Source organism: Aplysia californica, unplaced genomic scaffold (genome assembly GCF_000002075.1).
Source record: "Aplysia californica isolate F4 #8 unplaced genomic scaffold, AplCal3.0 scaffold00013, whole genome shotgun sequence".
Taxonomy (NCBI): Eukaryota; Metazoa; Mollusca; class Gastropoda; order Aplysiida; family Aplysiidae; genus Aplysia; species Aplysia californica.
This window is the reverse complement of record NW_004797283.1, coordinates 2,724,084-2,743,142: the sequence shown is the minus strand read 5'-3', so window position 1 is coordinate 2,743,142 and position 19,059 is coordinate 2,724,084. Positions and strand designations below refer to the sequence as shown.

The 19,059-nt window shown below is 40.8% G+C and overlaps 2 protein-coding genes across 2 annotated transcripts in view; both read left to right on the top strand.

Annotated features, from left to right (window-relative positions):
- LOC101856232 (tubulin-specific chaperone D) overlaps positions 1-19,059 on the top strand; it is a gene marked incomplete in the record, with an annotated part of 51,985 nt that overhangs the window by 22,308 nt on the left and 10,618 nt on the right. The window contains 10 exon segments of the mRNA XM_005090180.3: positions 801-863; positions 1,809-1,864; positions 2,736-2,817; positions 3,257-3,311; positions 3,563-3,718; positions 5,280-5,420; positions 6,331-6,414; positions 7,692-7,793; positions 9,906-9,959; positions 17,960-18,098. Of these exon segments, the coding sequence (XP_005090237.3) occupies positions 801-863; positions 1,809-1,864; positions 2,736-2,817; positions 3,257-3,311; positions 3,563-3,718; positions 5,280-5,420; positions 6,331-6,414; positions 7,692-7,793; positions 9,906-9,959; positions 17,960-18,098 (932 nt within the window).
- Positions 10,491-12,902, top strand: LOC106012292 (THAP domain-containing protein 1-like). The gene is made up of 2 exons (XM_013084785.2): positions 10,491-10,893; positions 12,154-12,902. Exon 2 carries the CDS (start codon positions 12,239-12,241, stop codon positions 12,884-12,886), a length of 648 nt encoding a protein of 215 aa, XP_012940239.1. The 5' UTR covers positions 10,491-10,893; positions 12,154-12,238; the 3' UTR covers positions 12,887-12,902.

Sequence of the window (19,059 nt, the reverse complement as noted above, 5' to 3'; positions counted from 1 at the left end):
CCCACCCCCAATCCTCCAGACTTTGCTTTGTCGCCTTTGTTTATTCACATATTTTGTTATTCTGTTCCATCCCAGTGCTATGATTTGTAATGTAGACTGACCCGCAAAGAGAAATATGTGTAGTGGGGATTTTCTAGCCATCTAGGGCGGTGTGATTGTACATGAAAGAAAAGGAATCAAAGAGGGCTTTGGTGACTACATTTGAAAAATCTCAGATTATGCAAATGTACTGTTGATGAAGTGTGTGAAATATGATGATTGTTAACTGGTGTCTGTGATGTAGTGAGTAGGCGCTTCGCTGTTGCCAACAGGAGACCGGAGTTGGATACGCGAGTAGGGGAGAAAACTTTTATCAAGCATCTCACTCGGTCTTTCTGCTGGAATGTTGTATCCCTCTCAGCTGTGGCTTTGGCCCTGGCAGGCAGGGCTGGAAGCCTTCTCCTAAATGATCTCAATTGTGTCAATGGTGGTGCGAAATACGTACTAAAAAAAAAAAAGAAAAAAAAAAGGTTTTTAGCATTGTTTAAAACATGTTAGTGTTGTAGATTCTTGTTGCTTATTGAGGCAGACAAATAGGAATGTGTGGGTGGTTGATTGGTGCTCTTGTGTGGTTTGCTTCTTCTTTCCTATCTAACATCTGTCGTCTTTATTTCTCCTCCTTTTTTAAAATGTTTGTTGCTCTCTTGTAACACCTCTAATCTTCGGCACTTATATGACCTAATTGTGTTGCAAGTGCCGTAAAATGCTTACCAAGAGTTTTTTAAAAGTAAAATATGAATTTTCTGTTTGTTCTTCCACAGTTTGCTGCTTGATAGAGAAGTGTTCCTTGTCCAAGCTGCCCTTTCACAACAAACCAGTGATAGGTGAGTTGTTCGGAGGGATGTGACAACCTTTTGTCCAGTTTCGTCTCTCCTTGATCTCAAGAACCCTCCTCTTCTGCTCATAACTAGTTCTCCTGCAGTTGCATATTATATAAGTAACACGCATAGCTAAAATGTGCTTCAATTACAGCAAGTTAAATTGTATATTATTGTGTGACCTTCTGTGAAGAGATCTGATCTGTTGATCAAATAGCTGGGAAGTTCGTTTTCTGAGTAGTTTCTTATTTGAAAATTCTGTTTTCTGAGTAGTTTCTTATTTGAAAATTCTGTTTTCTGAGTAGTTTCTTATTTGAAAATTCTGTTTTCTGAGTAGTTTCTTATTTGAAAATTCTGTTTTCTGAGTAGTTTCTTATTTGAAAATTCTGTTTTCTGAGTAGTTTCTTATTTGAAAATTCTGTTTTCTGAGTAGTTTCTTATTTGAAAATTCTGTTTTCTGAGTAGTTTCTTATTTGAAAATTCTGTTTTCTGAGTAGTTTCTTATTTGAAAATTCTGTTTTCTGAGTAGTTTCTTATTTGAAAATTCTGTTTTCTGAGTAGTTTCTTATTTGAAAATTCTGTTTTCTGAGTAGTTTCTTATTTGAAAATTCTGTTTTCTGAGTAGTTTCTTATTTGAAAATTCTGTTTTCTGGGTAGTTTTGCTTTAAACATTTTTTTTTTTTTTTGGTAGTTTCTCATTTACATATTCTGCACTCTGGGAACTTTCTCAATTTCGGCTTATTCACGTGCAAGAGTTCTTTTGTTTTCTTCTACCTTCCTTTGGCAGTTTCTTTTTTTGTGTAAGCTGTATATCAACATTTTGAGATGATTTGACCCTGGCCTCTTTTGAAATTCTCAAACCCTTGATTTTTTTATTATTATTATATGAACATAGTAATTGTCTGACAGCAGCACTGACTCATTCTCTCTTTGTCCTCTCTCTCCTGCCAGAGCTGTGGCAGTCGGTGATTGACGAGTGTCTCACGCACATTGAGCCGGAGATTCAGGTGAGTTTATGTATCATCGGTGGTCTAGTGGTCAGACTGTTGGGCTCGCAACTGAACTTATTGTCAGGGAAGTGATGTTGTGTTCTTCGGAAAGGCACTTTACAGCCACCTATTTTCGAGAAGAAAAGTGGTTGTCTTGGATAGGTTGACTTCTCAAACAGTGCCATTACAGTTTGTTAAAAACCTAAGAAGAGAAATTGGAAATGGTCATTTGTACAGGTAAATTGTAATGTCTTAGACAGGTAGCCGCTAGAGCAGGTTTGACAGTAATTATGTTTCAAATTTATTGCTTACCGAATTTGAGTAAAGCAGTCTGCTGCCTGCCCACTATGTGACTACCCCTCAGAGACAGTGGAACATCATCTGTTCTTCTGTAGAAAACAAACTGATTTAAGGGGATGTTTTCTTCCCAAGCTACCCCACACATCTAATTGCCTCTACTCCTCAAGACAACAATTAGAACAAACATGCAACTATTACCGAATGGCATCATGCAGAAGAGTTAACGCTCAGATGCTACTGGATCGCTAACAACAACAACAACAACAAATTTATTGCTTTGTCCATGTCGCCACCTTCTTGACGTTGTTACTGGTCCTTACCACTTTTTCAAACCTGACATTGTTGCTGGTCCTTTACCTGCTGGAGGCTCTTGTGATGACCACAATGACATCATACTGTACGTTCTGTCCTTTTTTGTCTTTTTCTGTCTTTTTTACTTTTGCCCAGTGCTGAATCACTGTTATTGTGTCGATGTCAACTTTCTATTTGCTCAAGCTCTCTCTTTACTTTAATTAACTCTCTCTTTGCCCAAACTATTTCTTTGCTGTCTTTGCTTAAACTCTCTCTTTACTCAAATCTGTCCCCTCAGGCAGCCGCTGTTGCAGCCATCCCGTCTTTCTTCTCGGAGTATTTCACCAGACCCGACGGCTCCGTGCTCCAGGACAAGCAAGGTGTGTGTTCTGTTGGTGTACGTCCAGCCACCCAGCTGTGATGCTGTTGTATGCACAAAATGTAGTTTAAAAAAAATAATAAAACGAAGTTACACATTGTGTTTATTTTGGCAGTACACAATGGCTATCTCATGATTTTGTCAAATTTACTGAGCCAAAAAATTATTATAGTATAAATTATTTCTTTGTAGTAGCTGTTTGTGCAGGGTTGTTTTTTTTAACATAGTTTCTTAATTATTTCCTCCCGTTCAGTTCTCTTGGAGATGGGCATTAGAATCAGAGGTTCTGCCTCTTGGGTATCCATATAGTGTCGCATGGGGTGTTTCCCTTATACAAATTTGTTTTTTGGAAAGTTCATAGATTTTTTTGGTTTGTTTTGCTCTCAATGGTATCATTATCCTTGCTTCACATGTCTATTTTCTTTTTGTTTTTTTCACAGAATCTATTTTATCTCACTATTTGCAAGAGCTCAAGTCTTCCAATGAACCGACAAGGTGAGACCAATGACTGATAGGCCCAGCCCGTTAAAAGTGGTATTTTTATAAACTGCAAAGAAAAAGAAACTGACATTCCTTGTACACCTGCGTCGCCAGCCAAAAATATTTTTTTTCCCTTTTATGTAAAATGTTGTATTAAGTGTTTTTCATATGATGGTGAAGATTGTTTGTACGTCTTTTGTTCTAGTGAAGCAGTTTGTGTTCTTGCTTTTAGGTGGGATGTGAACCCGGTCGGTTTTCTCTTTCAGACAAGGTCACAGTCTTGCCCTGGGTGCTTTGCCTCGTGCCATGCTTCAAGGTCAGCTGTCAAGGGTCATGGCCGGACTCATTGCTGTGTCAGAGGTCACGCAGAAAGAGGAAAAAATGGCTGAAGCGAGGAGAGACGCTGTCAAGGCGTTGTCTGGGTAAAAATATCGCTCTGTATGCTTGTGTGGCTTGCCTTGTGTGGGTAAATACACCACAGTGTGACTTGGTTATTATAGTTACAATAAGGACATAAATGATAATGAAGTCCATATTTGTGTCCATGCCGGTCAATATCAGTCATATGAAGGAAATTTCAAAACTGAGTTAACATTATTTTCAAACACTATGACCTTTTCCCTACAATTTAAAACAAGAATGAAGTAAATATGACTCTATTTGACGAAAATACAGAACTTTTAATTGTGCAAGGTGAGGAAACAGGAAAAGGAGAAAATGGCCTCCGAAGTTGAACAACATGTTTCCTTAGCAATGGGAGTCTTAGAATTGAGATAAAGACTTAAAATTTATAGTCGATGATAGTCGTTTAATTTTATCTTAAATGGAGCAGAAGACATCAAACTTTCAATTGATCCAAAAAACAAACATTTCATCGAAAGTCACTTTTTGGCCTTTCGAGCCTCATAGCTGATAATAGCACACTGCGTCTTATGACTGGTATTGACCGCGGGAGACATTTATAGTGCCTATCTCAGAGTGGCTGTATGTGCTTTACTGTGTTCACAATCAAAATGAAATGAAATGCATCTAACATACATGTACTTCACTCAAGTACAGTCAGGTGCATAGCTCTTATTATTATTACTCTTGTCTCTCTGTGTATTTCACTCTGTATGCATTCTATGTGTGTTGTATTAGATTTCTTATGTGTCCAAACTTTAGGGACAAAAGTTTGTAGTCTGTTTACAGAAAATTTGTTTTAGGCTAAGCAGATTAAAGAAAAGACATAGGACATTTATATTCAAATTTATTTTCAACTCTTGACCCTTTGAGTGCTGAAGCATTTTTGTTTAAATTTGTACAGACAAGAAAAATGTTTATTCAAGAGAGATTTAAACGAAGCCATAGAATATTTCTCATATTACGAATAAGAAACTGCACAAGCTGCAGATATGTGTCTTTTAAAGAACTCTCTATAAGCTTGAGGAAAAAATGGGAGTGAACCAGTAGTAGAGAACAGGAGTGAGTACATGATGTTTGCATAGTCGTGAATAGGTTAATTGGCGTAATGCCTGTTTGTTAGACCGCAGCATTTGAGAGACAGTGATCAGTTTTATGCCTGTTTGTTTCCCCTCAACATTTGTGAGACAGTGGTCAGTTTTATGCCTATTTGTTTGCCTCCGGCATTTGTGAGACAGTGGTCAGTTTTATGCCTATTTCAGGGTTCCTGCGGCCTCCTTGAACTCAAGTATTCCTTGAAAACTCCTTGAATTTGCATTCAAGGAAAAATCTCCTTGAAAAATCATTGAATTTGAGGAACCTCCTTGAAAACTCCTTGAATTCCGTTGGATTGGATATGGACAAAATTTTTGTCAGAAAATCGAAACTACGATTCCTTTCGGACAAGTGCAGGCCCATTGTAAATAGGCTTTAGGCATGGATTTCTTGACCAAATCTCCTTGAATTTTAAAAATTTCTCCTTGAAACCTCCTTGAATTTGGTGAGTTCATGGCAGGAACCCTGCTCTTTGTTTGCCCGCAGCATTTGTGAGACGGTGGGTGTGGCCAATGATGGGAAGGCGGACAGCGTCCTGTGCTCAGCCAACGTGGCCACAGTCTACTCGGCGCTGCTTCAGGCCATCAAGGACTACACGCTAGACAGTCGCGGCGACATCGGGGCTTGGTATGTTCCCCATTTCTCTTTTCTGTCTGTCTGTCTGTCTGTCTGTCTGTCTGTCTGTCTGTCTGTCTGTCTCCTTTTGATTTTCCCCCAGATACAACACCTTGTGGAATTGAATGCACACGGCACTTGCACACACACAAGCACACTCACACACTCGCATATACACGTACACACACACATGCACTTTTAAGTGGCATGCAACATCATGTCGCAAGATTACCTTTTAACTCCCCCCCCCCCCCCACAAACACACACACACACCCTTTCTCAGGGCTATCTTGATACATGCTCAGAACTCCTAGAACACGTGAAGTAATAGCCGTGGTGAATTGTTGGTGCTGCTCTGATGTGGTTCGCTTCTTCTTTCCTTACAAACATCTGTCGTCCTTATCCCTCCTCCTTCTTTGCTTTGTATGTCACTCTCTAGTAATACCTCTAATCTTCAGCACTTATATGTTCTATTTGTGATGCAAGTGCTGTAAAACTCTTGCTAAAACTAAATCTACAACTAAAACTGAACTAGTATTGTAAATTTTGATTAAAATTGAAGATGGATTGTATCGGAAGTATGACATGTTTGTGCTTTTTATGCCCCCCCCTCCCCCCTGACCACCTCATTTTATTTCCATATGTGAGGCGTGCTAACAAAATGAGTTACTCCTTGCAATCCATGAATGGAGATATCAACCAAAAATTAACAGAAGGGTCATATTTGTAGACTCTAAACCAATGCCATTCTCTTCAAGTTTAACATGTCTTTTATCATTTCATACTGATAAATTGTAAAACTTCAACCTATAAATTTGATGTTTTTATACCCATCGGTCTAAAACCTGAGAAGTAACTCATTTTGTCAACACACTTCTCATATGCATTTTCAATCTTGTGTGACGTCTTCTGTTCTCCCCAGGGTGCGTGAGGCATCGATGCAGGCGCTGCATGACGTCACCAGCCTCATCGTCAGGTCAGACCCCCAGATGCTGACACCTGATATGTAAGTCCACGCTGAAGATAAGTCATAGTGTATGTGCCAGGAAAAAAGGGTGTGTTGTTGTTTCAGTTTGTTATGCTCGCTGTGGACAGCACCGGTTGGAATCTCAGATATGCTGTTCTACATCTCTCTTTAAAGTTGAGAATTTTTCATGGCTCTATGTGAGGTGAAGGTTATTGTTTATTTCATGTTCTTGGCTTGATCCTATCAGAGGTGAATGTTTTATTTTATTTCACATTCTTGGCCTATCAGAGGTCAACGTTATGTTTTATTTACGAAGTCTTGTCTTTTGCTATTTAAAAAAAATTTGTTTGCGTATGACATGTGTAATTATTTTTTATGTCTGTCAATCATTTCTGTGTCCTCATTTTTGAGTCGTGTTCTTTATTTTTCTTCATCAGAAGTTGTTTAATGTATTGTTGAATTCAAATTGGATGGTGTGTCAAAAGTACTGCTATGTAATTTTTCCACTGTTTGATATCTTTTTGTTAATAATAACTACTATTGGTTTTCATTTTTGAAGAGCACTATAGTGATGGGTAAAAACTCAGAAAAATATCAAATTGCAAAAAAATGAAGTTAGTCAGAGTCTTGCATTCAACCATCAATATGCCCCTAGGGCCTTAGGGTTCAGTGAGCTTAAAAAAAATTAATGGTCACTCGTGTAACACTGAATGGGTCATTGATATTTTGGAAGTTGGACATTTTAAAAAGTGTAGTTTTTATATGGTTTATATTATGTTTGTAATTGTATATGATGTTTGTAATTGTTGTAATTTCTAGTTCAAGTGGTTTCCAAGTTCTGTTTGTTCTGTGCTATTTCAATCTGCAGCAAGATTTCAGTTTTTATGAAATTTATTGCAAGGGGAAAAAATCTTTTGGCAGTACGAAACCCAAATGTGCAGTGTGAGCGAGGGTTGCTTGACTCGTATTCGGATGAGACATCTGCCTGTGCATTGGGGGGGGGGGGTGTGCTTCACTGGCTCGTTTGGTCTGTGTCAGCGGTAGGGTGGGGCTAGAACATGCATTATTTTTTTTTTTTTGGTTAAGTTTTAATTCAGAATACTCTTATCGTGGATGGTTGGCAGGTGCTCTTGTGTGGTTTGCTCCTTCTTTCCTATCAAACATCTGTCGTCCTTATCGCGCCTCCTTCTTTTTTGTGTATGTTACTCTCTTGTAACACATAATCTATTCTTCGGCTCTTATATGACCTTATTGTGTTGCAAGTGCCGTAAAACTCTACAAGAACTAAAAGAATACTCTCATCTTCCCTTCATTAGCTGCAAGCGAGTCTTTTGCTCTCTGGTACAGCAAGCCGTAGAGAAGATTGACAGAACGAGGAGTTTGGCTGGTCATCTCTTCAGCAAGCTTATCTATCACAGGTTTGTTTGTGTGTGTGGGGGTGTGTGTGTGTGTGGGGGTGGATTTGTGTGAGTGTGTTTGCATGTGTGTGTTTTATGTGGGTTTCTCTGTGTGTGTTTTTGTGTCTATGTATGCCTGTATATTTGTGTATATGAGCAAATGTGTTTGTGTATGTGTGTGCGTGGGTTTCTCTGCATATGTTTTTTTCTGTGCAGTCTGTTTTTGTGTCTGTGTGTTCCTGTAAATGTGTGTGTGTGTGTGTTTGTAATTGTGTGTCTGTGTCTGTCTATGTGTGACCCCCCCAGGGCAGTGCCACTGACTGAAGTGTCTTTAGGCCATTCCCAAAGGGGGGACATTTCTCTTTCAAACATAGTAGAATTGTAAATGGGCTGACTCATGTCTCACTCATAACTGTGCCTGATCTACAACAAGGAACTGCTGCTTTTTCTTTCTTGATCCTTACTATTGTCATTTTCCTCTTCTTCTTTTGTACGTTTGTCACTCTCTTGTGACCTGCTATTTCCGGGGTGCCTTGATAGTCGAAGCAGACCTTGTACTGTTGAAGCTAGAGAGGTGAGCTGATTCCCTGTAAAGACTTCTCTGTTGACACCCACCCCTTGGCGCTCATATGACATAATGCAGTTGCGAGCGCCGTAAAACCCTCTACTATAAAAAAAAAATGTCTATATGTGTCTGTGTGCATGTGTGTTTGTCAAAGTGCGTTTGTTTGTGTATGTGTGTGAATGCGTGTGTGCATGTATTTTTGAGTGTATATTTGACGATGTGTACGTGTTTGTGTTTGCGTGGGTGGTTGGCGGGTGCTCTGGTGTGGTTTGCTTCTTCTTTCCTATCGAACATCTATCGTCTTTATCTCCCCTCCTTCTTTTTTTGTGTTTGTTACTCTCTTGTAACACCTCTAATCTTCGGCACTTATATGACCTGATTGTGTTGCAAGTGCCGTAAAACTCTTACTGAAACTAAAAAACATCTGAGTTTGCGCAATGACATGTGTGTACTTATTGGTGTCTGTATTTGCGTGCATGCAAACTGAAAAAAATTGACAGAATGAGAAGTTGAACTGGTGATTTTATTTTCAGTATCACACCAACTATCACAATTACCTACCCGTACATTCTCAATGTGGGTGGTTGGCGGGTGCTCTGGTGTGGTTTGCTCCTTCTTTCCTGTCAAACATATATCCCCGGTGGGTGGTTGGCGGGTGCTCTGGTGTGGTTTGCTCCTTCTTTCCTATCAAACATCTATCGTCCTTATCTCCCCCTCCTTCTTTTTTATGTTCGTTACTCTCTTGTAACACCTCTAATCTTCTGGCGCTTATATGACCTTATGCAGTTGCGAGCGCCGTAAAATCTCTATTAAAACTAAACTAAAACATATATCGTCCTTATCTCCCCTTCTTCTTTTTTATGTTTGTTACTCTCTTGTAATACCTCTAATCTTTTGGCGCTCATATGACCTTATTGTGTTGCAAGTGCCGTAAAACTCTTACTAAAGCTAAAACACTATCTCCCTAGGAGACATACTATCAAACTAGCAGACACACTATCAAACTAGCTGACACACTATCTCACTAGGAGACACACTATCAAACTAGCAGACACACTATCTCACTAGCTGACACACTATCACACCAGGAGACACACTATCTCACTAGGAGACACACTATCAAACTAGCAGACACACTATCACACCAGGAGACACACTATCACACTAGGAGACACACTATCAAACTAGCAGACACACTATCACACTAGGAGACACACTATCAAACTAGCAGACACACTATCACACCAGGAGACACACTATCACACTAGGAGACACACTATCAAACTAGCTGACACACTATCACACCAGGAGACACACTATCACACTAGGAGACACACTATCAAACTAGCAGACACACTATCACACTAGGAGACACACTATCTCACTAGGAGACACACTATCAAACCAGCAGCCACACTATCACACCAGGAGACACACTATCAAACCAGCAGACACACTATCTCTCTAGGAGACATACTATCAAACTAGCACATATCAGTTGAACATTGACATGTGCCTTACCAACACATATTATATTCACAACATTTGTGTTTCTTTTCATTTTCCAGTCCCACCGTTCCCCACATACCTCAGGAGAAAGAAGTCAAAGACGTGTTCCCAGAGTAAGTGCACAGAAGTGTCGGTGACGTTCGTCATCATCATTGCCTTTCTCACCCTGGGGCAGGATATAGGCCACGAACAAACACTCTCCACCTTTCCCTATCCTGGGCTAGTCGCTTGATGTCACTCCACGTCTTCCCACTTTTCTGTACATCCATTTCTGTCCAGACTGTATCCAGTGGGTTTCGCTGACTCCTAGTATGTGCGGCCTGTATCTTTTCATCTCTTGTGTCACTTGAGAACTCTTTCCTGCTTCATACATGGTGTGAACATTCCATGACACAATCCGGAGAGACTTGTTCGACAGAGAAGATTTGGGGTCGGAAGAGTCCTTTCGGCTTTGTCCGCTGTCCTTCATTGTTCCTGCTGATGCAGAAGCTCCTCCGTCTCCCAAGATGGAAAAATTATAAGGCATGTTCGTTCGTGTTTCTATAACTTTCCTTTTTTACTGGGTCGGGTAGTTGGCCCTCCGCAAAGTGTCACTTTTCGGGTGGCCAGACCTATGCACCTTTAGTTGCCTCTTACGACACGCAGTATCGCGGCAGGTGTATTCTTTACTCCCCCATAGTAAAACTATGGGGGCCCCCCCTCCTGCAGGGGCGGTCAGTGACGTTGGTGACTATTAAACTTAGAGGCGGACACACGGCCCTAACACACAAATACCTCCTTCAGGGAGATGAGAAGCCGTTCTGTGTCGAATGCGACACAGATTTTACCATTAGGCCATAGACCTATTATTAGCCGAGACTGCGCGTCACGTGACTTTCGATATGCACACAACATGGCTGCCCCCTGTCAAAACAGTTGGGCAAGCTGAGAGAGCGAGGTTTGAGCGTTATCAGCAGGATTTCGTTAGATCTACACGATGGTTCAAAATTGCTGTGTCGTCTTTTGCAACAACAGAAGTTTCAAGGGATGTTCAGTTTCATTTCACAGGTAAGGATTTCTTTGTTACTGCCTTTTATATTATAAATTATGGGAATAACAATGAATGAAGAAAGTGAAGAAAGGCCAGAGGACGCTAACAACACCAAGAAAAAGACAAAGAAAGCTAAGATCTATCTAGACTCTAGATCTAGTAAGCCTCCCTCTACTCTCTGGCTCCCACTCAGAGTATGAATACCAGATTTAAAATGTCCAAAGCTATTACTATTACAGTGATGATCGAATCAGTCAGTTTGAAAGCATCCCAATCAATCCAAGCCTTAACAAAGTTAGTAGAGTCTATGCATTCAACAACATTATTGATTTTATTAATGAACATTGCTTTGACTCTCCCCTTAGGGATTATGCCGCGCTAACGGTCAAAACAAAAGTTCATTAGTTCGCATACCCACCAAGTACATATACTTAATATCAAAACACCAGGCTTTGGTAGGTCATGTAAAGCAGTGTAGTCTTACCCCGCAAAGTACACAGTGACAGTGCTTCAGAGACATAAAATGTGTGCCTTGTGCTGTGGGCAAACCTCCCTACCCCCCCCCCCCCCCCCCCCCCCCTTCCTCCCGTGGCAGTCTCAGTGCCTCGCCTTTCCAGCTTCCAGCCCCAGCATGCGGTCATAAAGTAATAAACAGCCCTTACAAGGATGCTATGTCAATAGGCTCGAGGTCAATAAAAGTTGCGCAGTGTGTAGTGTGCACCTGGCACTGCTCAGTCTTTGTTAGGTACTCCTAACTTCTCTTGTTTCAGTGTATAGTTGGGTGAGCTTACGTCTCAGCTTCGTGTACATTCTCTCATTACACGTTTCAAAACGTCGACACGTTTACTGCTCTGTCCCAGCACAATAAGAGTTTAGGCCTATTCTGTTGCTATTACAGCCCTACATTGTAGAGGTTTATTCTCTAAGTCTAAGCCTCAAGACCGTCATGTTTCGCCATAGCAATGAAACAGAAAAACCTTAGTTTTGAGTGAGATGAAACTTAAACTCTTTGCTGATGTGTGTACAAGAAACTGCTATGTAAAAAAAGAAATCGCAGCCAAGTACGGTTCTAAAAAATAATGATGTATTTTAACAGCTGATCTCTCCTTATTTTTTCCACTTTGGCTTTGTATTTTACTTATCGACATGTATTATAATTATATTGGCCTCAAATCCTCTTCCCAAAGGATAACTGAGAGTTATAACATTAACAGTGTTTAATTGTGTTTCCTCAACTGAATTGAACTCTTATTTTTTTTTTTCATTCTTTTCGTCAGCTTCCCCCATCCCATCAAAGATGCTGAGCGGAGGCAAAAATGGATCTCTGCCATCAGCAGAGCTGAACCTGACGGCAAACCTTAGATGCCGAAGAAAAACGACAAAGTATGCAGTGAACACTTTCTGCCAATAGATTATGTGGATGGAAAAGAAAGACATACTCTGAATGGAAAGGCTGTACCATCTAAGTTTCCTGGCTATCCAGCTCACAAGCAACAAGCCGACAAGAAACGTCCATCACCAAACAAACGTAAACTTCCGTTACCAGAAGAACCATCCCCAAAACGTCCAACTTTAAACCCTTCAGTGTCTGTTGGGCTTGACCACACTTATCACTCGCCTTCTACTGAAGTCAAAGTCCAACAGCTCCAGAAGAAATGGAAAGAGGCATGTGGCAAATTAAAGGAAAAGAACAGGGAGGTGAAATTACTCAGTGAGAAATTGAAGAGACGAGAGTCTAAGATCTCGACGCTACTGGAGAAGCTGCAGGAGCTCAAGCTTATAAACGAGGAACACTGCGAAATCCTGAAGGAAAATTTTCCGGAAAACACGTTCTTGCTCATTGAGAATGAGTTGGCACAACAGGGGAAACTCAAGTCTCAGCTGCGATATTCAGATGAAATCAAAGCATTCGCTGTAACACTGCACTATTACAGCGCTGCTGCATATGAGTATCTTAGTACGTTCCTCCATCTTCCCCATGCAGCATCGATCAGGAGGTGGGTGTCATAGTACAATGTAGAGCGTTTAAAAGTTGAGCCAGATATGAAGGATGTGGTACTCATGTTTGACTCCATGAGTATCAGGAAGGAGTTAGTCTATGTGCAAAGCAAGGGGGAATACATAGGCTGTGTAAATCATGGCTACTTACAGCCAGCTAGTGAGGAGGAACTAGCAACTGAAGCACTGGTCTTCATGGCAGTGGGTATGAAGAAGTTTTTTAAATACCCAGTTGCCTACTTCCTGGTAGACAAGATCACTGCTCAACAGCTGAGCCAGCTTGTGAAGGATTCGGTTACTTTGCTGTCAGAGGCTGACTTCACAACGAGGGCTGTGGTTTGTGATAGTGCCCTGTCTAATCAAGCCACGGCTACAAAATTGGGTTGTGTCATCACATCCACAGAGGTGAACCCCACATTCCCGGATCCAACCAACGTGAACAGGAACATCTATTTCTTGTTTGATGCAGCTCACTTGCTAAAGAATGTTAGAAATTGTCTTGGTGACCGAAAGGTTTTAAAAGTTGACAATCAGGATGTGAGGTGGAAATTCATTTGCCAGCTTCATAATCTACAGTCAAAACACACTTTGTTTCTGGCTAACAAGCTCAGAGCCAAGCACATCGACTATGTGAAGAATAAGATGAAGGTGAGTTTGGCTGCTCAAACGCTAAGCTCTTCAGTAGCTAATGCCATAGACTACCTCAGATATGAAATGAATGTTCCCGAATTCGCTGGGAGTGATGCGACAACCTTATTCATCAGGACCTTTGACAGAATTTTCGACATGTGCAATGCAAGCAACTGTCTCGGAAAAGGACTGAAATCCCCAATTTGTGTGAAAAACTTTGAAGAGAGGTGCGAGTTAGTGGACAATGCCATAACTTAAATTTCTTCGATCTGTGATGCAAATGGCAACTCCATCCTTACAGTGCGACGGAAGGCAGGATTTCTTGGCTTTATTGCCACCTTGAAGTCTGTGATAGGGTTGAGTCGAGACTTACTTTTCGATTCCGGATACAGATTTGTGTTGCCCTTCCGTCTTTCTCAAGACCACCTGGAGACATACTTTAGTAAAATTAGAAGACGTGGTGGCAACAACAACAATCCCAATGCCCTCCAACTTCAGTGGGCTATGAGGGCATTACTGCACAGAAATGGGGTTGGCTCCTCTGCTAATGCCAACTGCAGAGCAATCCCAGAGGTAAACAACACGCTCATTGAGGATGCAGTAGCTTCAGATGCGACACCACAAATCAGGGAAGAGGAGTCTTTCCATAACGAGAGTGGATCGAGAGGGATGCCGGAGTCAGAAAGTCCACACCCTGACAAGGTGAATTTACTTATGTGTCCTGGCCTCTGTCACAACCATGTGCTTCATTACATTGCTGGCTTCATGTGTCGGAAGATCCAGAAGAAGATTAAGTGCAGCACATGCGCAGCACATGCGCAGCATTCTTGTCCACCTCAACTTCTTCCTCAGACGCGGCAACATTTACCAGGATTCGAGACAGGGGTGGACTAATTTATGCCAGCGACGATTTGCTAAATGTAGTCAAAACAGCTGATCGGTGTCTACAACGACTGCTCGTCACAGAGAAAGGAGGTCCCTTGTTGTCTGTGTCAGCTCTCACCACACGACTGGTGACACAAGAAGTTCTTGAGTCTGTGGGACTAACATCTTTTCAGGACCTTAAAGCCCATTGCCTTGAGAATCACTCAATCGAGCACCAAGATGACCATGCCACCCAGATAATAAAGGAGTTATGTGCAGTCTTCTGCAACCTAATGCTCACACACCATGGAAGGCTATTTAATGAACGCTTTGTTAGGAAAAACGAAGGATCGCAGCGTCACAAGTTGGCAAAGACGATCCTCTTCCTTCACGTCTAAGTGGCTACCCCTCCCCTGGATTACACTTGGATGCCCACAATGAGCTGGTGAGTACAGAAAATAACTTGTGTAACAAACACATCTCTCAGTCTCTCTCTCTCCTCACTCTTAAGAACTGTGTACATCTTTCATCTTTGTTGTCATTATAAAGTCATTTTCCCTTTCCTTCATCTCTATCTTTCTCTTGCCCCTGAACTGAATTATTCTTCTCCTGCCCAAGACAGTATGCAACCAACTTGATTCTTTCCTTCCCTTTGCTTCATGTTAAAAATGTATGCCACCTTAATCTCCTTTTACTAAAAAATATAAGTACCGGTTTGAAATGAACAATGTACGTGGGTGGGCAGGTGTTGTGCACTCCTTCTTTCAACTAGATCTGATATTCATCCAAGTGTCTTAAATCTACTGAGTTCTATTTTCGTTCTTTTACTTTTTAGTTTCAAGTAGCTGTGCATCTGTTCTTATTTGTTTGTTTTCTTGGCTATTTTCAAGTTACAAGTAGATTCTTATGATTATATGCGTTTGTCCATAGACTCTACTTTTAATTTTATGATGAGATATCAGCGTGCGGTGACCGAAACTTGATGTGTGTTGTCATAACAGCGGAATTTTGTATTAGATCCACTCTAACTTTATGTCCTTAATTTTATCATCACTGTGGTACGCGTATTGTTCTTTATAATTAAAAAAATTGTGGTATTAATTTCATCCATTACATTTGATACCTCTGTCCCTGTTAGTTACACCTAGAGATAGAAACAATAAAACGAACGCAGTACGAATGCTAAGTCAGGGCCGCGAAAGGCCTCTCTAATCTAGTCAGCCGCCCAGGCAGTAGCGAGCGATTTTTGCCCAACTGTTCCGCCATTACTGTCTGCCCTAGTGCGCTGGCTGGGAAGGGAGGGCTGGCGTAGCCCGTGCGCAGTCTCGGCTAATTATAGGTCTATGCATTAGGCACATTTTAACCGAATGTCTACACTTTGGAGAGATCCGAAGGGAATACTTTAAATGCAAAAAATTGCAAGACATTTTTTCCGTCATTGGTCCCAACAGAATTTTGGATTTTATGAAGGCCATTGGCTTTATGGGAAGTTGTAGAACAGAATTAAATTATTAAAAATTTTTATGAAGGTTATTTTAGATTGAAAAAATATATATTTACACCAAATGTTAAACATTTTAACGCTTTAAGATGAAATGACCCGTACCCAGCCGTGCAGTGGACTGCGAATAAAACACTTACTTGTGTTTCGCGCGCTCATATGACCTTATGCAGTTGCGAGCGCCGTAAAACCCCATACTAAACTAAAAAAACTTAAAGGATCACCCTTTTCATGACTTTCAGACTTTCTAAGTGGATGATTGGCGGGTGCTCTGGTGTGGTTTGCTCCTTCTTTCCTAAAAAATCTATCGTCTCTATCTCCCTCCTTCTTTTTTGTGTTTGTTTCTCTCTTGTAACACCTCTAATCTTCAGCACTTGTATGACCTTATTGTGTTGCAAGTTCCGTAAAACATTTTCTAAAACTAAGACTTTCTAAAGGTAGTGTGTGTTCACGTCTGCTTATGAAATCTTGTTGTCTCAAATTGTTTAAATTTTTTTCTTACTGAGGTTAATTGTTTTCTTATCTCACAATGATTTTGTGGGTGGTTGATGGGCACTCTTGTGTGGTTTGCTTCTCCTTTCCTTTCGAATGCCTATCGTCCAATTAACGCTTTCTAGACGTCATTTATTTCAGCAGTCGAAACCATTTTGACATAATTAGTTTTAAATCCGGAGAATCATTTTGAGGGTATGTAGATAAAACGGCTTTTACAGATGATGTAGTTAACATTTAGTGGCAGTTATATATCATTAGAAAGGTAATTGGATGTTGATGTTCACTAAAGCAATACAATGGAAATAACGAAGCAAACTTTGGACCCTATTCGAATTGCTAATATGTCCAAATGTGTTCCTAGTTTCAATTAAAATGTCAACTGAAGTCATTTCTGTTTTTTAATTGATAAGATAAATATTTAGAGAGATTTTCTTTTGGTCAGAACACAACGTTTTATGTTTCTGTTGTATTTTAAAGGTCTGAGAGCCTGTGTACTTTAATCGGGGTTGAGCGCTGTAGAAATGTCATGTATTATTATTATTATTATTATTTTTGTTATTATTATTATTTTTTTTATTTATTATTAGAAAGTTACCATTAAATCAGTGATACTTTCGAGAAATGTTCCTAAACTCCTGTTGCACCCCCCAGGGCGGTACTACTGACTGAAGTCTCAGAAGTGTCTTTAGACCATTCCCAAAGGGGGGATATTAACCATGTTCTTATGCACAGTAGAATTGTAATTGTAAATGGGCTGATTCATCAATGTCATGCTCATGACTGTGCCTGAACTGCAACAGGGAACTGCTGCTTTTTCTTTCTTATTGCTTACTATCGTCATTTTCCTCTACTTCTTTTGTACCTTTGTCACACTATTGTGTCCTGCTATTTCCGGGGTGCCTTGATAGTCGAAGCAGACTTTGTGCTGTTCAAGCTAGAGAGGGGAGCAGAGTAAGTCTGATGCCCTGTAAGGATTTCTCTGTTGACATCCACCAATTGGCGCTCAAATGACCTTATGCAGTTGCGAGCGCAGTAAAACCTCTACTTAAACAAAACGAACAAAATTGTGTACATTAATAGGGGTTGAGCGCTATATAAATCATTTATGATTATGATGATGATGATGATTATTATTATTATTATTATTATTATCATTATCAATATTATTAAAATTTTATTATTATTTGAAAGTTACTGTTAAATCAGTTGTTTTTTCTGTTTCCTCGTTCTCGATGACGGCAGCTAGACAGTCAGTCCGATGTCGCGCACAAACTGTGCAGTTCACTTCAACTCTGAGAGGCTTCCATAGAGCTTTCTCTCAAGGAGAGCCACATTCTGCCACGTCTGTGTACAAAGGGTGGCGTAGCGCGGGCAATGCTGAAGGATATGGTTGGCATCCTCTTGGTCATGTCCACATTCACAGATCGCTGACTCTCCCTCTTTTAATTTGATGTGCATATGGTGTTTGAGTCTGTTGTGGCCACAACCGAGTCTAAAGATTGTGACCTGGTCTGCTCTATTTAGCATGTAGTAGGGGTTAAATCAGTGATACATTCTAGAAAAGTTACTACACTCTCGTTTCATGTTTTCGGCAGGGTGCTGGCCAAGGGAACTAACTGGAGTGCTGTGTCGGACACGTACACAATGTTCTCACGTTTGCTGGCTCTGGACGAGTATACGTATAACGTGCTGCTGGGACTGGTCATCAGTGTTGGGGGACTCACGGAGTCTGTGGTCAGTTGTCTGCTACTGATTGTGTGTGTGTGTGTGTGTGTGTGTGTGTGTGTGTGTGTGTGTGTGTGTGTATGTGTGAAATGTCAAATCGGTGGTGGTGTGCCGAAACGGTTGTAAATTTTTGCCCTTCGTTTATAAAGTTACAGTGGGAAAATACATCTTGAATGGCCCCGCGCTGTATGAAATGACTCACGGTTGTCATACAGTCAGTGGGTGTGCACCGGGTACTGGAGTGACAGACACACATAACAATAGGCCACTTGACACGTTGAAGTACACAGTATATCCGAGCGACACACAAGTAGTCGTGGGTGGTTGGCGGGTGCTCTGGTGTGGTCTGCATGCTCCTTCTTTCCTATCAGGCATCTAAAAATAATAATAATAATAGATAGCATTTTTATAGCGCATATCCCCGCTCAACAGCAGGCTCTATGCGCTTTACACTATATTATTACCCCTATAGTCCTGATCTCTCCTCTTTCTATTTTGTGTTTTTTACTCTCTTGTAACACCTCTAATCTTCTGGCACTTCTATGACCTTATTGGGTTGCAAGTGCCGTAAAACTCTTACTAAAACTAAATAGGTGAGGAATGCTATGCACTGTGTCCACCTGCTTCGTCCGACATCATGGGGCTGTTATCTCGACATGTACTAGGGCTGTGCAATGAGTCGCTTTTGCAAAATCCGGATAACGACTGTGTTAGTGCATCTCTTTGGCAATTAACTGTGTTATGAACCGCTTCGACAAATGGGTTAGAACTGGGTTAGAACCACTGCAACAAATGGGTTAAGCTTGGCAGTTTAAGAGTCTGAATTCGGACAATGTTTCATTGAGAATTATCCGGTTATCCGGGTATGTTATCAGGATTTTCCCCACCAGTTACGACATGTACCAGGTTTGAGAGACGTGGAGTGTGCTTTTGGTGTGAGGAGACCGTGAGATAAGCGGGGTTGTTTTTT